This window comes from Leopardus geoffroyi, chromosome X (assembly GCF_018350155.1).
Source record: "Leopardus geoffroyi isolate Oge1 chromosome X, O.geoffroyi_Oge1_pat1.0, whole genome shotgun sequence".
Classification (NCBI taxonomy): Eukaryota; Metazoa; Chordata; class Mammalia; order Carnivora; family Felidae; genus Leopardus; species Leopardus geoffroyi.
The window spans coordinates 77,688,157-77,714,654 of NC_059343.1; the positions used below are offsets into that span (position 1 = coordinate 77,688,157).

At 36.2% G+C, this 26,498-nt stretch overlaps 1 protein-coding gene and 1 non-coding gene across 6 annotated transcripts in view; one reads left to right on the forward strand and one right to left on the reverse strand.

Moving 5' to 3' along the window:
- Window positions 1-26,498, forward strand: part of DIAPH2 (diaphanous related formin 2) — a 995,484-nt gene that overhangs the window by 406,498 nt on the left and 562,488 nt on the right. For all 5 annotated transcript variants that reach the window (XM_045470691.1, XM_045470696.1, XM_045470695.1 and 2 more), the window contains 2 exons: window positions 21,873-21,974; window positions 23,803-23,897. In XM_045470691.1, coding sequence (XP_045326647.1) covers window positions 21,873-21,974; window positions 23,803-23,897 — 197 coding nt within the window. The remainder of the gene's footprint in view (window positions 1-21,872; window positions 21,975-23,802; window positions 23,898-26,498) is intronic.
- Window positions 20,240-20,373, reverse strand: LOC123595595. Its single transcript, XR_006711265.1, has one exon. It is a non-coding gene; the product is annotated as a U4 spliceosomal RNA (small nuclear RNA).

The window sequence follows — 26,498 nt, forward strand, 5'->3', positions numbered from 1 at the left end:
CACTTGGAGCTTAACTATTTCTTTAGTTGCATTGCATTGAAATTGTATGAGGTAGCATGCTTTTGTCCTGAAGTTGACCCTGCAAATTTCTTTTTCATCTGAATATTTTCTGAATAAACTACAAATGCAGACACTAATTTTAGAAAGCCACCTGCTGTCTTGATAGGCCACCTAGCTAGTCCATCTGTATTGGGTGCAGAGGGAAGCTGTAGTAGCTACCATTAGGTCTGTATATTGTCAGATATCACACTTCTAGGACACCAAAGGTAATTGGATGAAAACTAGTGTTTTTTTTTTTTAATTCAGCTAATGTTGTATAAACATTTTATATTTTAGGTTAGTACTGATATGACAAAATTAGTGTTCTAATCTTCATGAACAGTTTGTTATCCAATAACTTTTGTATTCCAATAAAAATGGCATAGGGTGCTCTTTCTGGAACATTTATGTCGGATATACCAATATTCATTCGTTGGCTCAAATACATTGACTTGTGTTTCTTTGTCATAGATGTTGACAGGGCCTTTATGGAGACCATGCTTGTTGTATGAACATTTATTTGGTTCTCTCAACAATAATTTTCAGCCTAGTTCTATTGGTATTGCTATATACTACTTCTTTTTTCCTATGACACTGGAAAATGCTATTTTCTCATCAGTAAAAAGACAGTATGCTACTTGCTTACTGTTTGTGGATTCTCTTTTCCTGGTTGATTTTGTTAATGAGCAATTCCAGGAAGCTTTAGGCCATTGTGTCACCTTGTCTCATTCCGTTATAGATATTGATGCAACATGGATCACTGAACAGTATAATCTCTTTTGCACAGTTTCCATTGATCTTGTCCAGTAAATCATTGTATGCTGGGTTTGTTCTGAAATCATTCTGGGCATAAAAGCTGCTCTTGAATTTGACAATCAGGTACCTTCTTGTAATACACAAACTTATACAGATTTGAGATTCAATCACTTTGTTCCTGTCTCCTTTATACTATATTGTTATTTTCCCTACTAAACTTCTTGTGGCTTAGTCTGTTGAGCGTCCAACTGCAGCTCAGGTCATGATCTCACAGTTTGTGGGTTTGAGCCCCGTGTCGGGCTCTGTGCTGGTAGCTCAGAGGCTGGAGCTTGCTTCGGATTCTGCCTCTCTCTCTCTCTCTGCCCCTTCCCTACTCACACTCTGTATTTCAAAAATAAACATTAAAAAAAAACAAAAACAAAATAAAACTTCTCAAGTGAGTGGTCGTTATTCACTATTTCCATTCACTTCTTCCTCACATACTGTAATATGGCTTCTGTTGCCATTGCTCTGTTAAAATTGCTCAGTATGGTCTCAAATGGCCTATTTTTTTCTTCTTTTTTTTCCCCCATGATTTAGACTATGCTTAACCTTCCTGCTGTGTTTGACACTGCTGATTACGTCCTCTTACTGAAACATTTTCCATTCTCACTGTAGGGACAATGTTATCCCGTTTCTCACATTTTTTTTTTTTTCCTTTATGTTCTCTTAATTGGCTGTTCTTTCTTCTCTGTGTCCATGACTTCGGGCATCCTCCCAAATCTTCTGACCTGAATTCTTTCTCACTGTTCGCTAACTGTTCAGGTTTTAGTTACATCTTGAAGACAGATAATCAAAATTTTCACATTTCTTTCCCTGCACCCTCATCATTTTTTCCATTCTAACATTTTATGTAGCATATTCACATTCTTGAGCATCATTTTTTAGATACTATGGGGGTGGGATGGATATGGGGGACAAAGTTGTACCAAGTATGTTATCTTCCCTGTGAGTCTGAAACTTAGAGAAGGCAGTAAGATGCATATGTGAACCTTAATTGAGTAGGTCAGTGTTCGGAAAATACCATATAGCTGATATAGGTACACAAAAAATGTAGTGGTAATTTGAGAAGATTTTATAGAGAAAGTGACATTTTATTTGGTTCTTTTAATTTTTTTAATTTTTAAAAATGTTTTACTTATTTTTGAGGGAGGGAGAGAGAGAGACAGAGAGAGAGGGAAACCAGGGAAGGATCAAAGAGACAGGGAGACACAGAATCCAAAGCAGGCTCCAGGCTCTGAGCTGTCAGCACAGATTCTGATGTGGGGCTCAAACTCACAAACCATGAGATCACGACCTGAGCCAAAGTCGGACGCTTAACCAACTGAGACACCCAGGTGCCCCTATTTAGTCCTTAATGGATAGCTAAATGTTTGGCATCAAAGCTGTGAAGGGAGGTGAGCTAGGAGTATTTTACCATCATTCAGGAGTCCTGTTATACCTTTCCTGTGTTTAGGTAGACTTGTCCTGGATAGACAATAGGCAAAAGTCACTTAAAATTAGAACCTGTAATCTTTTCATCTATATTAGGCACACAGAATAACATTATGTGTGGTAACTCATGTCATACCCATAGTCAATGAAAAATGCATATATTTTGGAAGCAGAACATAAAGGGTGATTTTAAATAAGTATAACCATTTCATTTTCTATATTTACTTACTCCTATTGTATGCCTTGGTTTTCAAAGTACTACACTGGGTATCAGATGCAATCTCTGCCTTTTTAAATAATCTTATCAGATTTATTTCCTTGAATTCTAAGTGGAAAGCTAGATATATTAGTGATTCTTTCTTCTTCATAAATTATCATGCCCACCTTTGGAGTTCATGTTTTTTATCTGATATTTTAGTACAATTTTTCCAGTAAGAAATTTTTCCTATCATTTCTTATTAGCCAATTTGAAGCTTTAATCTTTACACCCAACAGTCGAATCAAACTCAAGACCTTGAGATCAAGGGTTAGATCCTCTACCTACTGAGCCACCCAGGCACCCCTAATTTGAAGCTTTTAATTTGATTATATTTCTTAATCACACTTCTGTTCCCAATTTTATGTGCTGATTTCCTGCTCCCTCTCTGTGGTTATAACCAGTGCTTACATTCAGATCCAAACCACTGTAGCCTAAAAACAGAGGCACATTTTGGTGGCTGCTATGAGGAAATCAACAATTAGACCCCACAGCGTTGAGACTGAAGTGGCTGAGGTGAAGTAAAGCCCAACCTAATGGTGAGCACAACAGGTTTGAAATAGTTGGCTGGGAAAAAGAGCCAGCATGTTGCTGTCTTGATCCAGTCAAATTTATTTGGTGTCTGTGACTATTAGCAGCTGCTTCTTACTTAGGCTATTGCTTTTCTCATTTCAGTTTCTGGTAAAACCTTCAAATCAATTCAAGAGATTTCAGACATTTTTAAAACATAGTGCACATTCCATTCTAATCTTAATGAGATGATTTACTTTATATGGTAATAGCTCTATCTGCATTCTACAGATTTCACAGAAAATTGGGGCCATACATTGAGGGTACAATCTACAGTTGAGATTTGCTTTGCCCTGAGATTTAGTGTTTAAACTTAAACACTGTTTTCGTCTTATATATGCCTTTATGAACAATGCAGGGCCCTCTAATATCTGCTTCTTAGGCTCAAAAATTAATAAAAAGTTACACAATAGGCAATTGCCAATTATTCTAAAATAAATGACTAGGCTTATGTTCTTGTTTTAATCTGTACCTTTTGCAGTTATGTTAAATATGTTAGCACTGATAATAGTATTACTAAAAGATAGTTTTTTACAGAAGACAGTTTCTCATATCTGGGCTCTCATCCAAGAACTTTTTTTTTAAGTTCTTAAAAGCTTATAACCCAAACTGTTTCTGATATTTAGTAGAATAAAATAGCTCATGGAACATCATTGTTAAAATGAAGCCACCTATGATATACTTAATGATACAAACACACCTACACACCAGTTGTTATCAATGATGCAACATGAAACTAAGTGTACCTATTGAATAGATTTCATATCAGTTGACTTAATTTACTTTGACTAACAGCTTACATCTTGACCTCAGGTTATGATTATTCTGTTTATTTTTTCCTAAAGCTATTTGTTGAAGGGACTAGATTTTCCCCATTGGATCTTCTTTCCTCCTTTGTCAAAGATTAATTGAACATATTAGTTGTAGCTTCATTTCCGTGTTTTCTACTCTGCTCTATTGATCTATGTGTCTGTTTTTGGGTCAGTACCATACTGTCTTGATTATCACAGAATTGTAATAAAACTTGAAGTCCTGAATTGTGATACCTCCAACTTTGCTTTTTCATTTTCAAGGTCACACTGGCTACTTGGGGTAGCCAAATTTTGGTATTTCATACAAATTTTGGGATCATTTGTTCTAGCTCTGTGAAAAGTGTGTTGTTAGTATTTTGAAAGGGATTGCATTTAATTTGTAGATTGCTTTGAGTAGTATGAATATTTTAATAATATTCGTTCTTGTCATCCATGAGGATGGAATGTCTTTCCATTTCTTTGTGTCATCTTCAATTTATTTCATCAGGTCATATGACTCTGGTGATAGAAATAAAAATCACAAAACTGTTTTATGAATAATACATCTAAATTATTGGTCTTGAAAGAACTAGTCCTCTCTAGTTTTCTTTAACTGGTTTGGGAATTGTTCAGGGGAGGCTTACTTGTATATATAGTGCCTAAGTGGTCCTTAAGTTTTATATGTTTAACTTTCATAGTATTCTTAGCAGAGATTATAATTCATTGAAACTCTTAAATTGCCTTTTTTAACAGTGAATTCATCCATTTTTACAGACATTATAATGCCACATACCAACTAATAGATCTGTCTGTTAGCATTGATTTTTGTCTACACAGAAAATATTTGTGCAGAAGTTTTAATGTTTTTATTGCAATTTTACTTTATTTTATATATTACAAGTGGTGAATAAGAAATGAATATGTTGAAACCAGTGATAAGAAATATGTGTATCAAAGACAATATAATTGTGAAGATTGAATTCATTAGTCATGTTGAATGCAATGAACCCTTAAGGCCCCCACTCACATAGCACATAATTATGTTGTTAAAATTTTGCTTATTTGAATTTCACTAATACATTCTGAAATGCATATAGGCCTCTAGTTCTAGGCCACTATTTAGTATGTGTCACCTCATTCTTCCTCTGATTTATTAATTGTGCCACTTGAAGCCTGGGCTTCATTTTTATGCTGCAACCTCAAGTGCATAGAGTACTTTTCTCTCCAACTTGTATCACAAAGCATTTTTGTCTTATGCACTCATATGTTAGAGACTTCATAGTGGAGAAATCATTTTGTTCCTTTTCTGTTTTTCTATTCATTTTTGAATTGATAATATATTCACATGATTCAAAGTTTAAAGAGGCACAAAAATTGTATAGAGGGAATTTTCTTCCTCTCATCTCTGTCTCCCCAGCTACTCAGTCCCTTCTCTAGAAGTAACTAATATAATAGATTCCTTGTGTTTCTTCCCAGAAACATTTTATGCATATACCAGCAAATATATATATTCTTCCCTCTTTTTTTCCATCAGTGGTAATACTACACATTTTACAATATTTAATTGAACAATATTTATTAAAGAACATTCCATATAATTTTATAAAGATCTTCCTTAGTCTTATATGTAGCAGCATAGTGGTACATTGGTTGGACATACCATAGTTTACTCAATCATTCTTCTGTTAATGAACTTTTTGGTCACTTCAAATCTTTTGCTATTAAAAGCAATACCCAGTGTACCATAATTTATTAAATCTGTCTGCAACAGATGAACATTTATAATATTTTGCTATTAACAATACTGGAATATATAACCTTATATATAATTCCTTGTTCACAAATAAGAATATATATGTTGTATAAATTCTAAAATAATTGGAGTGCCTATTTTTTTTTTCCAGGCATGATTCTACATGCTAGTATATAACAGTGAACAAAACAGTGACAAATACCTCTTTTTAATAGAGTTCACATCAAAGTAAAAAGTATAGACAATAAAATAAATAATACATATTATGTCAGATGGTGATAATTGCTTTGGAGAAAAATGAAGCAGGCAAAGGGGAAAACATGTGACAAGAGGGAGGAGTTATTACTTTGAACCACATCATCAGGAATGATTTATATGGGTGCTTGGTTGGCTTAGCCGGTTAAGCATCTGACTTCAGCTCAGGTCATGATATCATGGTTCGTGAGTTCAAGTCCCACATCGGGTAAGCCTGAGCCCCACATGGGGTGAACATGAACCCTGCTTTGGGTGTGCACAACCCCACTTCGGGTGAGCTCAAAATCACTTCAGGTGATCCCTGCTTCTGTCTCTCTCTCTCTCTGCCCCTCCCCATCTCTCTCTGCACCTCACTTGCACCCTTTCTCTCTCTCTCTCTCTCTCTCTCTCTCTCTCTCTCTCTCTCTCTCAAAAATAGAATGATTTCTATGAGAAAGTGACATTGAATCAGATAGGAAAGTAGTGAGGGAATATATGGGGATGACATAATATCAAATGCAAAGACTGCTGTGAGAATTGTTCTGGCATATTTGAAGAACAGCAAGGAAGCTTATGTGGCTAGAGCTGAGTTAATGAGGGGAAAGTAGTAAGAGATAAGATCAGAGTAGTTATGGAAGGGACATGAAATATGAAGTAGGACATTTTAAGCTATTTTTAAGACATTGGTTTTTACTCTGAATAAGACAGGAAGCCATTGAAGGGTCTCGAACAATGGAATAACATTAATTAATGAATTAACAGGATAGAATGAAGAAGGGCAAAGGCAGAATGGATAATGGTTATTAGGGTACACCAGTAACCCAGGCTAGAAGCAATGGTGGCTTGAAATCCTTAGTTAGGTGGAAGTGTAGGTGATGAGAGTGATTAGATACTGGATTTGCCAAAGAATGGGATATAGCCTGTGAGAGGGAAAAGTCAATGATTGTGTGTGTATATATGTATTTTGCTTGAAGGATTGAACTTCCTTTTGTTGAGATGGAAAAGACTACAGTAGGAGAGTAAGAGTTGGAGAGTAAGATAAGGAAATTGGTATAGGATGTGCTAAATTTAAAGAGTTTATTATACAACAAAGTGGAAATATCCAGGAGATGAGAAGTTTCTTTTAGGATACATAGTTTCCCAATGATCCTTCATTTGAATAAATTCTTGGTGATATCTACAATACTGACTTTCAAAACATGCTCAGATATAACTAAAATCCAGACTGAAAAATCCTACATTGTCAAGTTGAGACCCTGGCTACAGATACTTCAGGGTGTTATTTTTTTCAGTCTTGCTCACAAGGTTAACTGCCCTTTGCATTAAACTAAATTGTGTGAAGGACTTGTGCCAGTCTGAGATGGACTACATTGAAAAAGAAAAACCTAGATATGATGAATATCCAAACTGTATTCTCAGCAGAAATGCCCTATTAGCCTACCTGTACTGTCTTTATTAGAATTCCTACTGTTGTGATTTTTTAGCACTCATCATTGACACACTTAGCTCTTGGGGTTTATTGCTGGACTCACTGATTTGTGGCATGAATGATGAGATTTACATAACAGGGCATTTTCTGAGTGTGGGATGACCAGAAAAACATCAGTCCATACTTACAGACTCATAGCTAACCCACAAGTAAAGGAATTAAGGACAGTTGAATCGGGTACTTCACAGAGGTTAAAGGTTAACAGGAATTTGGTGAGCTCTTTATAGATTTTGGATACTAGCCCTTTGTCCGATATGTCATTTGCAAATATCTTTTCCCATTCCATTGGTTGCCTTTTAGTTTTGTTGATTGTTTCCTTTGCAGTGCAGAAGCTTTTTATCTTCATGAGGTCCCAATAGTTCATTTTTGCTTTTAATTCCCTTGCCTTTGGGGATGTGTCAAGTAAGAAATTGCTACGACTGAGGTCAGAGAGGTTTTTGCCTGCTTTCTCCTCTAGGGTTTTTGATGGTTTCCTGTCTCACATTCAGGTCCTTTATCCATTTTGAGTTTATTTTTGTGAATGGTGTGAGAAAGTGGTCTAGTTTCAACCTTCTGCATGTTGCTGTCCAGTTCTTGTACCCCAATGTTTATAGCAGCACTTTCAATAGCCAAATTATGGAAAAAGCGTAAATGTCCATCAACTGATGAATGGAGAAAGAAATTGTGGTTTATATACACAATGGAATACTACTTGGCAATGAGAAAGAATGAAATGCGGCCTTTTGTAGCAACACAGATGGAACTGGGGAGTGTTATGCTAAGTGAAATAAGCCATACAGAGAAAGACAGATACCATATGTTTTCACTCTTATGTGGATCCTGAGAAACTTAACAGAAGACCATGGGGGAGGGGAAGGAAAAACAAAAAGGTTAACAGAAATAACTTCCACCACCTCATTTGTCAAATACTAGGTTTAGGTAAGAACTGTACTTCCATTTTTGTGCTTTAAAATCCCACTTCAAACAAGAGAGATCCTCCCTGAAACCTCTAAGACAACTTTATTTGTCCTCCTTAAAATAAACCTTTCCTGCTGAGCTATTGAAACCCAACTGAAAATATACATTAGCTATACACATTGTTAAACATAGCGTTTTGGTGACATTTAGTAGTGTTCATTAATTGGCTTAATGAACAAGTATATTAGTTATGCAGTAACACGTGCTTCCTGATTTGGGGGATTCTTGTCTAAACTATGACCAGTAAGATTTGTTCCTTAATTAGGGAATCATTACAAAGTGTGTATGTGTGTGTGTGAGAGTGTGTGTGTGTGTGTGTGTGTGTGTGTGTGTGTGTGTATGTGTTTCCCACCATTAGAACCATTAGTCTTGTTTAATGTGTTCTAAACTTTGCAAACACTCTTGGTAATGCCATTCTGATGGCTACAGGTTCTATGCTAGTGTCAGAATGAAATCTACCTTTCTGTGGGATGCCTTACTTATTGCACAGCTGGAGGTAGCACAGAGAGGGGAAGCTTCACAGCTGCAATATGCAGCATATAAGAGAAGGAAATTCAATCTCATACTGCATATTGTATCAGCTTTCCCTCTCAAGGTTTGGTAAATAAATGTGCTATTCCTCACAAAATAGATTCAAAAAACAATTGAAAGCAAAATTGTGCTTGCTGACCTATCTAATCTTCACCTGTAGTTTTTATTATTTTCTCCCCTATTGTTTCTGATTCCTATATACCTATATAGGTATATTCCTATATACTCTTGGTCCATGGATTGCCAAGACTAATAGTTTATAAACTGTAAAAAGTTGTGTGTGTGCATGTGTGTGTGTGTATGTATGTGTGTGTAATCTACTTGAAAAATAAAAATCTGCATAGGCTAATATAGGAAACATCCTTGTACCAGCCTCCCAGAATGAAAAAAAATGTTAACATTTAGTCATATTTACTACAGATGTTTGCTTTTAAAGAAATGAAACATTAGATATAAAATTGAGATTTCCAGGCTTCTACTTGTTCCAGTATGACTTGCTTCCCCCAAGTAAAGCACTGTCATTAATCTGCTGAGTATCTACTCCATGTTATTATAATTTTGGTATATATATATATATATATATATATATATATATATATATATACACTCTATAAACAATACATAAGATTATTTTCTGTTTCATTTTTAATTTAAATGAATGCTATTATACTGCATGCAACATTTTCCACCATGTTTATTTTTCCATTCAACATTGTAATTGGGATCTATTTTTGTTGACATATTTAGCTGTGTTATAGTCACTGAAATGTTGGGTTGTATTCCATTGTATTAACACACCACAATCTATTTATCCATTTTGTAACCCCTGGCATGTCAATTGTTTCCAGTTTTTGTACTGTTGCAAATATTGCTGCAGTGAACATCCTTGTCTCCTTGGCCGTTTGACCTATAAATGGAAAGACTGGGTTATACCTATGATAAGACACCTTAAATATATTAGATGGTAATAAATATTTATTTTATATTTCTTATCCTAATTTTTACCACCACTGTTGGCTCAAATTCTTATTTCTCTGCCTCCTCATCCATAATTGGCATTACAAAACATTTTTGTCACTTACAATTTGATGACTGTGAAATACTATTTCATTGGTTGTTTTCATGTGCATTTCCATGATTACTGATGAGGTTGAGCATCTTTTAATTATTTGCTATATGATCTTGGGAAGATTACTCAACTTTCCCATTCCTTAGTTTCATCCTTCATAAAATGATAGTGGCAATACATAGTATATAAGGTGACAGAAGAGGTATTTAATAAAAGTTGATTTTGTTGGTGATTTAATTATTGTGATCGTGGTTACTACTACAACTAGTACTACTATCGCTGTTGTAGTTCTTATTATACTTTCCTCTTTTGCTGTTTTGTCTGATATATACATATAGATATGTAAATAATTGTGTGAGTGATCTATCTATCTATCTATCTATCTATATCCATTTCCCCATTTGTTTGTTTGTTTGTTTGTTTTTGAGGGAGAGAGAGAATGTAAGTAGGGAAGTGAGGCTGAAAGGGAGAGAAGGAATCTTAAGCAGACTCCATGCTGAGAATGGAGCCTGACACAGGGCTCAATCCCACAACCCTGGGATCATGACCTGAGCTAAAATTAAGAGTCGGATGCTCAACCAACTAAGCCAACCAGACACCCCTGTTTCCCCATTTTCAGTTGTGTTTTTATATTTCCATAAATAGAAGGGTAAAGAGAATTTTAAAGGAATAGAAAATAATAGTTAATGAAAAAATATTGCAGCTATTACACAGAAATCATAGATTTCCCCTGCCTGCCATTGTCATACTTGCATTCATTTTAACATAAAATTATTTATTGAAGTTTAATGCCTATTTCAACTAATATATGAAAACTATTTCTATATATTTAGAATCACTTCTGGAATTATATACACATGGGAAAATATGTATTTATATAGGGAGATCACAATTCTTACATTTGTATGAAATGTCTAAAACAACAGTTGGGCATTATTAGATATTCATATATGTATACACAATGTTACATAAATTATTTGGGTGGTCTTAAACACTACTGTTAATGGCTTTATTTTTCCTGGTTTTATACATAGTACACTTACTAGAAGTGTCATATTTTTACTTTTCCACATACTCCTTATAACAAGATGTAACACATCAGTTGATGCTGATTCAAAGATACAGTATTCTTTAATACGGAACTACTTCAAATAACAAAAAGAATTCTCTAAGTGATATGCATATATTCATTCAAGCTATTTACCATGGCTAAAGAAAATTACAAAAGTTAGATAATTTCTGGAGATACTTCCATAATTAGTAGTTTACATTATCACTACATATTTAAGAAATATGAGTAGACATTTAAGTTTTATATACCACTGTATGCTTGTGCCTAGGCTCACATATAGTAGATGTTTAATAAGTATTTGCTGGATAAATGAATAAATGAATGAATAGTATTGATGCCGACTTTAGGAATCAATCTTTCTCACTGGAATTTTGAGATACAGTAGTTATAAAAAATTTATTATGATTTATGGTTATCACTATGTAAATCATTCAATGTTACCCATTTATAATATCTTAATATTTCCTGAAAATTACAAACATCTTGGCACATGTTATATGTATCCACTGAGATAGTAGACATTAATAGGGGATGCCTGAACATTGCCTAAATTAGATGGGGAAAAGAATATAGCCATCTTACTTTATTTATGCTAATGAGCATCCCTCAGTTATAAAGGAATGAAGTTATAGTACAATTGCATATAAAACTCCATGTATTAAAGGAAATCTAAGAATGTTCCATAGACATTTTATCTTAGATAATTAGTATCTTGATGCTAACGCATTTAATAACAATACAAATGTCTTTATTATACATCATTATGTTTCTACAGACAGTATTTTATGATGTTTCATTATTATTTGGTCAATTAGCAGTGACAGTTTAAGCACTCAAATTAATTTAACCTATCAGATTTAAACCAGTGGTTATATGATTTTTTATTTGCATATGGAGAGATCACATTTGGAGGACTCATTATGAATGTGAAGACCATAGGACCATTGAGGACAAAAATCAATTATTGAAGTTTTTGTATTGAGACTTAAAAAAATCTCTTCAGTCCCATCCAAATAATTTTGAATAATTACAGAATCAGTATAATTTAAGTTTGTACATTATAATTTTTTGGATATAAGCACATTTAACATAAGCTCTACCCTCTCAAAAATGTTTTAGTGTACAGTACAGTATTATTAACTATAGCTAGAATTTTGTACCTCAGATCTTTAGAACTTACTCATGTTCTTTTTTTTTTTTTTTTAATTTTTTTTTCAACGTTTATTTATTTTTGGGACAGAGAGAGACAGAGCATGAACGGGGGAGAGGCAGAGAGAGAGGGAGACACAGAATCGGAAACAGGCTCCAGGCTCTGAGCCATCAGCCCAGAGCCTGACGCGGGGCTCGAACTCACGGACCGCGAGATCATGACCTGGCTGAAGTCGGACACTTAACCGACTGCGCCACCCAGGCACCCCAGAACTTACTCATGTTCTATAACTGAAGCTTTATCCCTATTGAACAGCAACTCCCCCCTTCACCCTCCCTCAATCCCCAGCAACCACAATTCTACTTTGTTTCTATGAGCTTGACATTTTAGATGCTTCATAATTATGCAGTATTCATCTTTCTATGACTTGCTTATTTCACTTAGCATAATGTTCCCTAGGTTCATCCATGCTATTACATATGGCAGGATTTTATTCTTTTTTTAAAGCCGAATAGCATTTTGTTATATGTATATGCCACATTTCTTTATTCATCTTTTGATGGATGTTTAGGTTCTTTCCCTCTCTTGGCTATTTTGTGAGTAATACTGCAGTACTAAGATACAGTGCAGCTTTTTCCTTGAGATTCTGATTTCAGTTCTTTTGGTTGTATACCCCAAAGTAGGATTCCTAGATTGTATGGTAGTTTTAGTTTTAATTATTTGCAGAAATCTCTGTACTGCTCTCTATAGTAGCTACACCATTTTACATTTCTACCAATAGTGTATAAGGGTTCCAATTTCTCCACATCCTCACCAACACTTATCTTTTGTAGTTTGATAATAGCCATTGAAAAAGTTGTGAGGTGATATCTCATTGTGGTTTTGATTTGCACTTCCCTCATGATTAGTCATGTTGAGCGTATTTTCGTATAGCTATTGGCTATATGTATGTCGTATTTGGAGAAATGTCTATACAAGCTTTAATTGAGATGTTGAATTGCCTGTATTTTAGTCAAGTTATGGAATGTTTAAGTTTTTTAAAGCATTTAAACATATATGTAATCAAAGCACCCTGGGACAAGTAACATTTTGTATTCATTATGAAAGCAGGACATTTTTAATATATGAAGCCTTTAATACTACCTGGATAAGTTCCATATATCCTTACCTTCCTTCAAATTATCTATTTATCTAAGCCTGTGGTTGTGATCACTAAGGATTGCTTTTAAAGGCAAGAAAATCAAAGACAATCATAGCCACTTGTCAGTATTTACTGATCATGGCAAATCATTATTGTTTGTGAAAGGCTGTCTAGTTAGGGAACTATTTTAAACTAGCTTTGCTCTTGTGATTCTCAACAGCAGTGCTCACTCATGGAATTCTTAACCATTTCTTCAATCTAGGATAAAGCTAATTTGCATACTATAAGAGAAATATATTAGTACTTAAGAAAATTAACAGTGAACTCTAGATATTTAAGACATCTAATGTTAATTTTTTTTTTTTTTTACTCTTCCCATGTCTGTTATGCTTTATTTCTTTTTTTTTTTTTTTTTTTTTTTATAATATATGAAATTTATTGTCCAAATTGGTTTCCATAAAACACCCAGTGCTCATCCCAAAAGGTGCCCTCCTCAATACCCATCACCCACCCTGTCCTCCCTCCCACCCCCCATCAACCCTCAGTTTGTTCTCAGTTTTTAACAGTCTCTTATGCTTTGGCTCTCTCCCACTCTAACCTCTTTTTTTTTTTTTCTTTTTTCCTCCCCCTCCCCCATGGGTTCCTGTTACGTTTCTCAGGATCCACATAAGAGTGAAACCATATGGTATCTGTCTTTCTCTGTATGGCTTATTTCACTTAGCATCACACTCTCCAGTTCCATCCACGTTGCTACAAAAGGCCATATTTCATTTTTTCTCATTGCCACGTAGTATTCCATTGTGTATATAAACCACAATTTCTTTATCCATTCATCAGTTGATGGACATTTAGGCTCTTTCCATAATTTGGCTATTGTTGAGAGTGCTGCTATGAACATTGGGGTACAAGTGCCCCTATGCATCAGTACTCCTGTATCCCTTGGATAAATTCCCAGCAGTGCTATTGCTGGGTCATAGGGTAGGTCTATTTTTAATTTTCTGAGGAACCTCCACACTGTTTTCCAGAGCGGCTGCACCAATTTGCATTCCCACCAACAGTGCAAGAGGGTTCCCGTTTCTCCACATCCTCGCCAGCATCTATAGTCTCCTGATTTGTTCATTTTGGCCACTCTGACTGGCGTGAGGTGATACCTGAGTGTGGTTTTGATTTGTATTTCCCTGATAAGGAGCGACGCTGAACATCTTTTCATGTGCCTGTTGGCCATCCGGATGTCTTCTTGAGAGAAGTGTCTATTCATGTTTTCTGCCCATTTCTTCACTGGGTTATTTGTTTTTCGGGTGTGGAGTTTGGTGAGCTCTTTATAGATTCTGGATACTAGCCCTTTGTCCGATATGTCATTTGCAAATATCTTTTCCCATTCCGTTGGTTGCCTTTTAGTTTTGTTGGTTGTTTCCTTTGCTGTGCAGAAGCTTTTTATCTTCATAAGGTCCCAGTCATTCACTTTTGCTTTTAATTCCCTTGCCTTTGGGGATGTGTCGAGTAAGAGATTGCTACGGCTGAGGTCAGAGAGGTCTTTTCCTGCTTTCTCCTCTAAGGTTTTGATGGTTTCCTGTCTCACATTCAGGTCCTTTATCCATTTTGAGTTTATTTTTGTGAATGGTGTGAGAAAGTGGTCTAGTTTCAACCTTCTGCATGTTGCTGTCCAGTTCTCCCAGCACCATTTGTTAAAGAGGCTGTCTTTTTTCCATTGGATGTTCTTTCCTGCTTTGTCAAAGATGAGTTGACCATACGTTTGTGGGTCTAGTTCTGGGGTTTCTATTCTATTCCATTGGTCTATGTGTCTGTTTTTGTGCCAATACCATGCTGTCTTGATGATGACAGCTTTGTAGTAGAGGCTAAAGTCTGGGATTGTGATGCCTCCTGCTTTGGTCTTCTTATTCAAAATTCCTTTGGCTATTCGGGGCCTTTTGTGGTTCCATATGAATTTTAGGATTGCTTGTTCTAGTTTCGAGAAGAATGCTGGTGCAATTTTGATTGGGATTGCATTGAATGTGTAGATAGCTTTGGGTAGTATTGACATTTTGACAATATTTATTTTTCCGATCCATGAGCAGGGAATGTCTTTCCATTTCTTTAAATCTTCTTCAATTTCCTTCGTAAGCTTTCTATAGTTTTCAGCATATAGATCCTTTACATCTTTGGTTAGATTTATTCCTAGGTATTTTATGCTTCTTGGTGCAATTGTGAATGGGATCAGTTTCTTTATTTGTCTTTCTGTTGCTTCATTGTTAGTGTATAAGAATGCAACTGATTTCTGTACATTGATTTTGTATCCTGCAACTTTGCTGAATTCATGTATCAGTTCTAGCAGACTTTTGGTGGAGTCTATCGGATTTTCCATGTATAATATTATGTCATCTGCAAAGAGCGAAAGCTTGACTTCATCTTTGCCAATTTTTATGCCTTTGATTTCCTTTTGTTGTCTGATTGCTGATGCTAGAACTTCCAGCACTATGTTAAACAACAGCGGTGAGAGTGGGCATCCCTGTCGTGTTCCTGATCTCAGGGAAAAAGCTCTCAGTTTTTCCCCGTTGAGGATGATGTTAGCTGTGGGCTTTTCATAAATGGCTTTTATGATCTTTAAGTATGTTCCTTCTATCCCGACTCTCTCAAGGGTTTTTATTAAGAAAGGGTGCTGGATTTTGTCAAAGGCCTTTTCTGCATCGATTGACAGGATCATATGGTTCTTCTCTTTTTTTTTGTTAATGTGATGTATCACATTGATTGATTTGCGAATGTTGAACCAGCCCTGCATCCCAGGAATGAATCCCACTTGATCATGGTGAATAATTCTTTTTATATGCCGTTGAATTCGATTTGCTAGTATCTTATTGAGAATTTTTGCATCCATATTCATCAGGGATATTGGCCGGTAGTTCTCTTTTTTTACTGGGTCTCTGTCTGGTTTAGGAATCAAAGTAATACTGGCTTCATAGAATGAGTCGGGAAGTTTTCCTTCCCTTTCTATTTCTTGGAATAGCTTGAGAAGGATAGGTATTATCTCTGCTTTAAACGTCTGGTAGAACTCCCCTGGGAAGCCATCTGGTCCTGGACTCTTATTTGTTGGGAGATTTTTGATAACCGATTCAATTTCTTCGCTGGTTATGGGTCTGTTCAAGCTTTCTATTTCCTCCTGATTGAGTTTTGGAAGAGTGTGGGTGTTCAGGAATTTGTCCATTTCTTCCAGGTTGTCCAATTTGTTGGCATATAATTTTTCATAGTATTCCCTGATAATTGTTTGTATCTCTGAGGGATTGGTTGTCATAATTCCATTTTCATTCATGATTTTATCTATTTGGGTCATCTCCCTTTTCTTTTTGAGAAGCCTGGCTAGAGGTTTGTCAATTTTGTTTATTTTTTCAAAAAACCAACTCTTGGTTTCGTTGATCTGCTCTACAGTTTTTTTAGACTCTATATTGTTTATTTCTGCTCTGATCTTTATTATTTCTCTTCTTCTGCTGGGTTTAGGCTGCCTTTGCTGTTCTGCTTCTATTTCCTTTAGGTGTGCTGTTAGATTTTGTATTTGGGATTTTTCTTGTTTCTTGAGATAGGCCTGGATTGCAATGTATTTTCCTCTCAGGACTGCCTTCGCTGCGTCCCAAAGCGTTTGGATTGTTGTATTTTCATTTTCGTTTGTTTCCATATATTTTTTTATTTCTTCTCTAATTGCCTGGTTGACCCACTCATTCGTTAGTAGGGTGTTCTTTAACCTCCATGCTTTTGGAGGTTTTCCAGAGTTTTTTCTGTGGTTGATTTCAAGCTTCATAGCATTGTGGTCTGAAAGTATGCATGGTATAATTTCAATTCTGGTAAACTTATGGAGGGCTGTTTTGTGACCCAGTATATGATCTATCTTGGAGAATGTTCCATGTGCACTCGAGAAGAAAGTATATTCTGTTGCTTTGGGATGCAGAGTTCTAAATATATCTGTCAAGTCCATCTGATCCAATGTCTCATTCAGGGCCCTTGTTTCTTTATTGACCGTGTGTCTAGATGATCTATCCATTTCTGTAAGTGGGGTGTTAAAGTCCCCTGCAATTACCACATTCTTATCAATAAGGTTGCTTATGTTTATGAGTAGTTGTTTTATATATTTGGGGGCTCCGGTATTCGGCGCATAGACATTTATAATTGTTAGCTCTTCCTCGTGAATAGACCCTGTAACTATTATATAATGTCCTTCTTCATCTCTTGTTACAGCCTTTAATTTAAAGTCTAGTTTGTCTGATATAAGTATGGCTACTCCAGCTTTCTTTTGGCTTCCAGTAGCATGATAAATAGTTCTCCATCCCCTCACTCTCAATCTAAAGGTGTCCTCAGGTCTAAAATGAGTCTCTTGTAGACAGCAAATAGATGGGTCTTGTTTTTGTATCCATTCTGATACCCTATGTCTTTTGGTTGGCGCATTTAATCCATTTACATTCAGTGTTATTATAGAAAGATATGGGTTTAGAGTCATTGTGATGTCTGTATGTTTTATGCTTGTAGGGATGTCTCTGGTATTTTGTCTCACAGGGTCCCCCTTAGGATCTCTTGTAGGGCTGGTTTAGTGGTGACAAATTCCTTCAGTTTTTGTTTGGGAAGACCTTTATCTCTCCTTCTATTCTAAATGACAGACTTGCTGGATAAAGGATTCTCGGCTGCATATTTTTTCTGTCTAGCACACTGAAAATCTCGTGCCAATTCTTTCTGGCCTGCCAAGTTTCAAAAGAGAGATCAGTCACGAGTCTTATAGGTCTCCCTTTATATGTGAGGGCACGTTTACCCCTTGCTGCTTTCAGAATTTTCTCTTTATCCTTGTATTTTGCCAGTTTCACTATGATATGTCGTGCAGAAGATCGATTCAGGTTCCGTCTGAAGGGAGTTCTCTGTGCCTCTTGGATTTCAATGCCTTTTTCCTTCCCCAGTTCAGGGAAGTTCTCAGCTATTATTTCTTCAAGTACCCCTTCAGCACCTTTCCCTCTCTCTTCCTCCTCTGGGATACCAATTATGCGTATATTATTTCTTTTTAGTGTATCACTTAGTTCTCTAATTTTCCCCTCATACTCCTGGATTTTTTTTATCTCTCTTTCTCTCAGCTTCCTCTTTTTCCATAACTTTATCTTCTAGTTCACCTATTCTCTCCTCTGCCTCTTCAATCCGAGCTGTGGTGGTCTCCATTTTGTTTTGCATTTCATTTAAAGCGTTTTTCAGCTCCTCATGACTGTTCCTTAGTCCCTTGATCTCTGTAGCAAGGGATTCTCTGCTGTCCTGTATACTGTTTTCAAGCCCGGCGATTAATTTTATGACTATTATTCTAAATTCACTTTCTGTTATATTATTTAAATCCTTTTTGATCAGCTCATTAGCTGTTGTTATTTCCTGGAGATTCTTCTGAGGGGAATTCTTCCGCTTGGTCATTTTGGATAGTCCCTGGCGTGGTGAGGACCTGCAGGGCACTTCCCCTGTGCTGTGGTGTATAACTGGAGTTGGTGGGCGGGGCCGCAGTCCGGCCTGATGTCTGCCCCCAGCCCACCGCTGGGGCCACAGTCAAACTGGTGTGTGCCTTCTCTTCCCCTCCCCTAGGGGCGGGATTCACTGTGGGGTGGCGTGGCCCGTCTGGGCTACTTGCACACTGCCAGGCTTGTGATGCTGGGGATCTGGCGTATTAGCTGGGGTGGGTAGGCAAGTTGCACAGGGGCTGGAGGGGCAGGCTTAGCTCGCTTCTCCTTAGGTGATCCACTTCAGGAGGGGCCCTGTGGCAGCGGGAGGGAGTCAGATCCGCTGCCGGAGGTTTGGCTCCGCAGAAGCACAGAGTTGGGTGTTTGCATGGAGCGAGCAAGTTCCCTGGCAGGAACTGGTTCTCTTTGGGATTTTGGCTGGGGGATGGGCGGGGGAGATGGCGCTGGCGAGCGCCTTTGTTCCCCACCAAACTGAGCTCTGTCGTCCGGGGGCTCAGCAGCTCTCCCTCCCTTTGTCCTCCATCCTTCCCGCTTTCCGAGCAGAGCTGTTAACTTATGACCTCCCAGACGCTAAGTCGCGCTTGCTGTGGAAACACAGTCCGTCAGGCCCCTCCGCTTTTGCAGGCCAGACTCCGGGGCTCTGCTTGGCCGGCGAGCCGCCCCTCCGCCCCGGCTCCCTCCCGCCAGTCCGTGGAGCATGCACCGCCTCGCCGCCCTTCCTACCCTCTTCCGTGGGCCTCTCGTCTGCGCTTGGCTCTGGCGACTCCGTTCTGCTAATCCTCTGGCGGTTTTCTGGGTTATTTAGGCAGGTGTAGGTGGAATCTAATTGATCAGCAGGACGCGCGGTGATCCCAGCGTACTCCTACGCCGCCATCTTCTTCCAAGTCTGTTATGCTTTATTTCTAATAAGCCTATATGATTGCAGGAACTCTAGAAATCTTCCTATGTCCTGAATCTTTAGGTGTCACAGCTCAGCGCAATTTGAGAAAATGTCTCTAATGTTAATTTTAAACAACTTGTTCATTTGAAAAGGGGAAAAGGTGAAATATATTTTAATGAAAAAAAACAAAAATATGAAGTCATTGAACAAAATGAGCATTACATATGCCTGATTTACTCAGGAGTCTTGTTAGTTCACAGAAAATCTTAATATATCCTTTATACTACAGCATTTACATCCTTATGTTTAACTAGTCTCTCATAGTGGGGTTTAAGGCATATTGTGAGATTGGGATGCTTTTCTTGACTGTTTCTTTGGGTAGAATTTTCTGAATGATTCTAAGAAGTAATTTCAGTATGATTCAGATTTTGTTTTTATTAACAAAGGGTATGAACCTTGGATTGTCATTTCTTTATATACAGTTATCTTAACCTGGGAGTGGCTTGAAAATTAGAATAAATTAAAATGCTGATTATTGAATAGGAAAGACACTGTGCTTTTAGATCCTTTGAGGAACATTAGTCATAGTTTTTAAAGACATATATTAAAAACCATTTTTCTCTCAAAAGTAGCAATAATTTTATTGTATTTAATTAGCTGGAGAAACTACCTGAGATCATGATTTTCAATTAGCAATAATTGTGCCTCGGATAAACCTCATTGGCTATGATACTGCCACTGCGCAAAGCTGAGATCATGATTTTCAAGTGTAATAATTGTGTAGTCTTGTTAGACTCTGCATCACTTTAGATAGAACATGTTGTTAAAGCTTAGAACTAAATGCTACAACTTTATTTATTCATGTAATTAATTTGATATTATTTTTCTAGGAAGTTCATTTAATTTTCTCATATTTTACACCATTAAAACAAAGGGAATGTTAATGGACTTACAAAATTTTATGTATTCTGTCACATTTATAGAAAATTTTCCAGAAGCTAACATCTATGAACACGTAGCTTAGCAAAAATATCCTGTGGTTTTGTGTTGCTTTTCCTACAAATATAATCAGGAACTCATTTGTGATCTCTTTTGTGAAAATCAGATAAATTAAAATGATAAAAATGATTTCCTCAAAATGAAATTGTATTTTTAAAAGTAATGAACAGCATTATTATGGCCATGTGAATCAATGATGAAGTTTAGCAGCGTGAGTTTAGAGACAAAAGCATATCACTACTTGACTGAGAAAATATATTTTATTTTTCTCATATATATATATATATATATTTATTTTTTGTCATATTTTTAATGCTCCCATTACCTACAGCCCTATTTTTTTTTATTAGAAGACGTAAGCTGCCAAAATATGCATACAATTGTAGGTGTGGAATTTCTGTCTAAGAGGCGTTTAGGGATTTGCTTCATTTTCGTAGCAGGTAGCCACGTTGTTTTTTTTACTTTGGTTTTTGTGATGGCTTGTCTGGGATAGAGCTAATGGAGGTTATGGTGGGGGGGTGCTAAAGCCACTCCTTGGCACTGTTACTTCTTAAGTTTCAGGTCATTTGAACTGTTCAAAACTGGAGGGTTACCTTTTGAATAAACTGTAACTAAATATTTTTTTCTAAGAAGGCAAATAGTACTAAAAAAATATTGGAGACAAAGATAACTTATTCAAACACCATATCTTTGACATTCATTAATTATGTGTGTGCAAATGGTGCTGTTGTACAACTTGAAAATGGTTCATATTTGTTCTTCAAAGCAATCTCAGCAGGAATTTTTATATGGCAACCTGTTTGCAGTTAAAGTTACTTTAGGTACTTCAAAGCAGTTCCACTGAATTAAAGACATGTCTAAATTTTAGCATAATTTAGTATAAATGCATGTCTGCCTTTCTCCTCAATTAGTCCAAATTAGGGAGATCTTACTATGTATTTAATTCCAGTGCTGCTGTAGGTACATGGTAAAGGAGTAATTAGTGTTATATATTAGGGAAGAAGTAGCAATTGATTTTTGGCTCTATTTGGCTTATCTTTTCTGCTTAAGTGCTAATATTTAATTTGTGGGGAAACCGTTAAATAGGTCTGTATTATTATGTTTATCCTCTTCTTTGAACTAATGAAATAAACACATTTATTGATTTTTTTGGCATAAGCTTTATTAATGTACTTAATATGCCTTACTAATTTATTCTGTGTATTTGGATTAGTGCCATTGTTGTTTATGAATCAATATTTTTCCTTTAGTTCCAAAGAATGTAGAAGCTTCAGAAGAAAAGAAGACCCTGCCTGCAAAGAAGAAAGTGAAAGAATTGAGAATTTTGGATCCCAAAACGGCCCAGAATCTGTGTATGTGATATTTTGTGTATAGGTGGTGGTAGCGATGGTGGTGATGAGGAGTTGTTGAATATATTTAAACAAACAAAGTTGTAACTGCCTTGAAAATGTATATTTAGCATCTACTAGAAACTAGATTCTGTGTAAACATGACTTGAGTTGCCTTGTTGTCATTCAGCCAGAATGGAGACCCTCATCATAATTTAGCCTTACATAGACCAGATGAAACTTATGAATAATAAAGCTTTGGAAAGTATTGATAATTGAACACTGTTAGAAGACAGGGTGAGACAGAAAGCAGACTTAAAAAGAGTGTTATATTTTCCCTTTCTGCCCAGGCCTGGGTGTGATAGTTTCAGAGTATTCACTGGGCCCATTGGGCAAATCCTTTTATTACTATGCCTTTATAGTTGAAGTAACTGTGATATTACTGGTTAAATTGGTAACCGCTGCACTTTAAAACTGGTTAGTGAACCTTAAAGCCATCAACAAATCAATTATTAAGTATGCTTTTGCTCAAGCAGCAGCACAGTTAAACCCATCTTCATTTAAGTAGGCCTTAAGTTTAACTTTGGCATATACTCTCCTCTGTGTTTAATTCAGCATTTTTTTTTAACCACGATAGACTATGTTTATATTCTGAGAATATTCAAACACTATGCACGAGAAATTTCAACATATCAAGCATTTCTAATTATGGAAAGAAATACCATGGGAGTTTATTTTGTTAAGGGTTGTGCTATAGGGAATCAGATTAAAATAAACAAGTCATCATTTTCCTGTGAGTATGAATGTTGCTGTCGGAAAAGCATTCTCCTAATAGCTGTTGTGAATGTGTACATTGCCTACCTGAGAGTACGTTTTCTTTATAAAGTGGATGTTCAGTACTTTAAAAAAATGACCTTAATTGCTAGTTGATATTTGTCAACATTATTTATTTAAATTATTGAGATCTCACCTGGTGTTTATGTCTAGGAAATCATTTGCCTAGACAGTGACATTTTTTTTTCTTTAGGCACCAGTGAAATCATACAGACCTTTTCACGAAAAAAAAAAAAAAAAAGAAAAGAAAAACAATTCGTAGGAATATATTCATGTTCTGGTGATAAGAACGCATGAATTCTCATTCAGATATGCAGTTAGTGGAAGTTAAAGTGGAATGCCTTGTTGAAAATTACTTCCTGAATAAGTTTAAGCTTTTCTCAGGGTAATTTGTTGAATTATTCCAGTATGACATACTATACACCCAATTAAGAAAAAGTTGACAAGGGAAATTGTGGTTCAACATTTAAAGCTACTAATAGTATACCACATGATTGTCAACAGAAATTCAGGTAACAATGATGATTCAGACACTTCAGTTTTTTCTTATGTGGGAGCATTTCAGAGTAGATTGATGTGATTTTTTTTGTACTTGGTTACTTTATTGTTGTTCCTGAGAAGTACTGTGTTGTATGCATCTGAGTATCTCCATATTAAATTCTATGTCAGATTAAAAGGCCATCTTGAAATAAAATCTCTAGCTTTTCATGAGTCATTTCATACCAGCTCAATCTAAAATGCATATGCATATAGTCATCAGTGTTATTAGTAGGAGTTATAATTTGTATATAGGATATACACAACCTGTAACATTAGAGCCTGAAATAGTGGGCCATTTTGCCTAGATGTGTAGTGTAGGCCATCAAATGGTAACTAATTTTGTTTGTTCCTATCTATAGATTAATATTAGTGACAGAAATTTCATATTTTGAGTCAATGAAAATGGGAATCAGGTATTCATTAGGTCTTTAAAATTTTGATGTTATTCTGTTTTTAAGAAAATCTACTTTTATTTTAGCTATCTTCTTAGGATCATATCGTATGCCATATGAAGATATAAAAAACATCATTCTGGAGGTTAATGAAGACATGTTGAGTGAAGCCTTAATTCAGGTAACTTGGATATTTTCCTTTTAAGATTCATTTTCACAGGTATTTCTAGATTGTTATCTTCTCAATGGAGTTGTGAGAAAATGTTCTTCTATATTTTGGTAATAGAATCAAGAATATCTAGCTTTGTTGCCAGTAAGAGTATTCTGGGGCACCTGGGGGCTCAGTTGGTTAAGTGTCCTGACTCTTGATTTTGGCTCAGGTCATGATCTGATGGTTCATGAGATCCAGGGCTCTGTGCTGACATCGAAGAGCCTGCTTGGGATTCTCTCTCTTCCTCTCTCTCTCTCTCTGCCCTCCCCCTTGTACGTTCTCTCTCTGTCTCTCTGTCTCTCTGTCTCTCTCTCTGGTCTCTCTCCCTTTCTCTCTCAAAATAAATAAATAAACATTTTTTTAAAAGTATTCAACATAGAAGATATAAGTTCTAGGTTTGTTTCTGCCTATCATTCACTGTACATAAAATTGCATATATTTCATCATCAAAATGACTCTGTTAAGTAAATAGTGTTATTACCATTTTATGGATGTAAAAGAGGAGAGGTCAAGAGGTTAAATACCTTGTTTAAGATCAGTGGATAAATGTTATTCTTTGTTAAGCATGTAACATGTGCTAGGAATTGTGCCAAGTACTTTATATATTTTATCTCATTGAATCCTATAACAATCCTGTGAGGTGCATACTATTATCCTCATTTTACAGAAAATAAAACTGAGACTTTGAGATGTTCCTCAATGTCACGTAAATGGTAAGTGGCAGAGTAGCAGAGCTGGGATTCTGAACAAGATCTCTTGTGGTTCTAAATCTATTACTCTTTCTATTCTATTCTACCTTCCATGAGCAAATATTTTAGCTTGCTAAATCTCTGTTTTCACAAATGAGAAACAGGGTCATTCTGAGGACTAAACCAAATAAAGTGCAGTGTAGAATAAAGGACTATACAAGACTAACCTATTGTTAAAATTATTTGTATGTCTGGTCCTGTCTGGTTTAATTTCTGGAAGGAAGAACTGTGAAGATTTTATAAGTAAGGGCATACTCATTGTAGGTTTTTTCTTGTTGTTGTTGTTTGTTTTTAAACCATAAAGTTTGCCTTGATTTTAAAAAGACTGAAAAGTTTGTGCTGTGAGAGTTTTGCCCCCCTCAGACTGTCTCTAAATCTCAAAGAACTAGTGCCTGTCATTTCGGCAGGCTATGTCTATATGGAAGTTCCTCCATTTCGTAATGTAGACTTGCATTACAGATTACCTCATGTAAACGTTTTAAATATAGATAAATCTATTTTCTGTAAGACTAAGGTTTTTTTTTTAATTTTTTAACATTTATTCATTATTGACAGACAGAGAGAGACAGAGCACGAGCATGGGAGGGGCAGAGAGAGGGGGAGACACAGAATTCGAAGCAGGCTCCAGGCTCTGAGCTGTCAGCACAGAGCCCTACGTGGGGCTTGAACCCATGAGCAGTGAGATCATGACCTGAGCAGAAGTCAGACGTCCAACCAACTGAGCCACCCAGGCGCCCTCTATAAGACTAAGGTTTAATGAGGGGTGCCTAAATTGCTCAGTCAGTTAAATGACCAACTTCGGCTTAAGGCATGATCTCAAGGTTTATGGGTTTGAGCCATGCATCCGGCTCTGTGCTGATAGCTCAGAGCCTGGAGCCTTGTTTTGATTTGTGTCTCCCTCTCTGCCCCTCGCCTGCTTGCACTTTGTCTCTCTTTGTCTCTCAAAAATAAATAAATATTGGGGCGCCTGGGTGGCTCAGTCGGTTAAGCGTCCGACTTCAGCCAGGTCACGATCTCGCGGTCCGTGAGTTTGAGCCCCGCGTCGGGCTCTGTGCTGACAGCTCAGAGCCTGGAGCCTGTTTCCGATTCTGTGTCTCCCTCTCTCTGACCCTCCCCTGTTCATGCTCTGTCTCTCTCTGTCTCAAAAATAAATAAACGTTAAAAATAAAAAAAAAAAAAAAAATAAATAAATAAATAAATATTAAAAAAATTTTTAAAAAGTAAGGTTTAATGAGTTTATGTAGGTTCTTTACTATCATGACATGCTTATGTTAATCTTAGTAAGAGATATCCTTTGATAAGTAATCCCCCTGTGGAACAGTCAAAAAAAAAAAAAAAAGTTTTCTTTTCTGTGCAAGTATCAAGTCCATAGTTCTCTAAGTAGAAATGGAGAGCTGATCACATTTGTCTTGCCTATCTAAATTCCTTGGTTCTTTGCACAGTAGTCAGAATGAACGAACAGTGAAGCCTAAGGGGGTTTAGTTCTCCCTCTTTTTTCTTAATTGGATAGTTTAATTTTAATGCACAATAAGGCAAATAAATTTCTGACTCCAAAGCTTTCTAGTCTTTTCTCTATAATCAAATTATAGTAAAATGGAACCATATTTTGAGTAATTAATCAATGTAGCCATTTATTTTACCCATTAAAACTATGTAATTTTTCATTCACATACTTTGGTAAATAAAAAATGAATGTAATTATGCAGAATGCTACTGTGGCATCTATTTGCCAGCAAAATTCAAAACATTGATTATTTTTTAAGTCATGTTTTGAACTCTTTAGGGAATGTAAGAACCAGAGAAAGATTCTCACTTATGAATG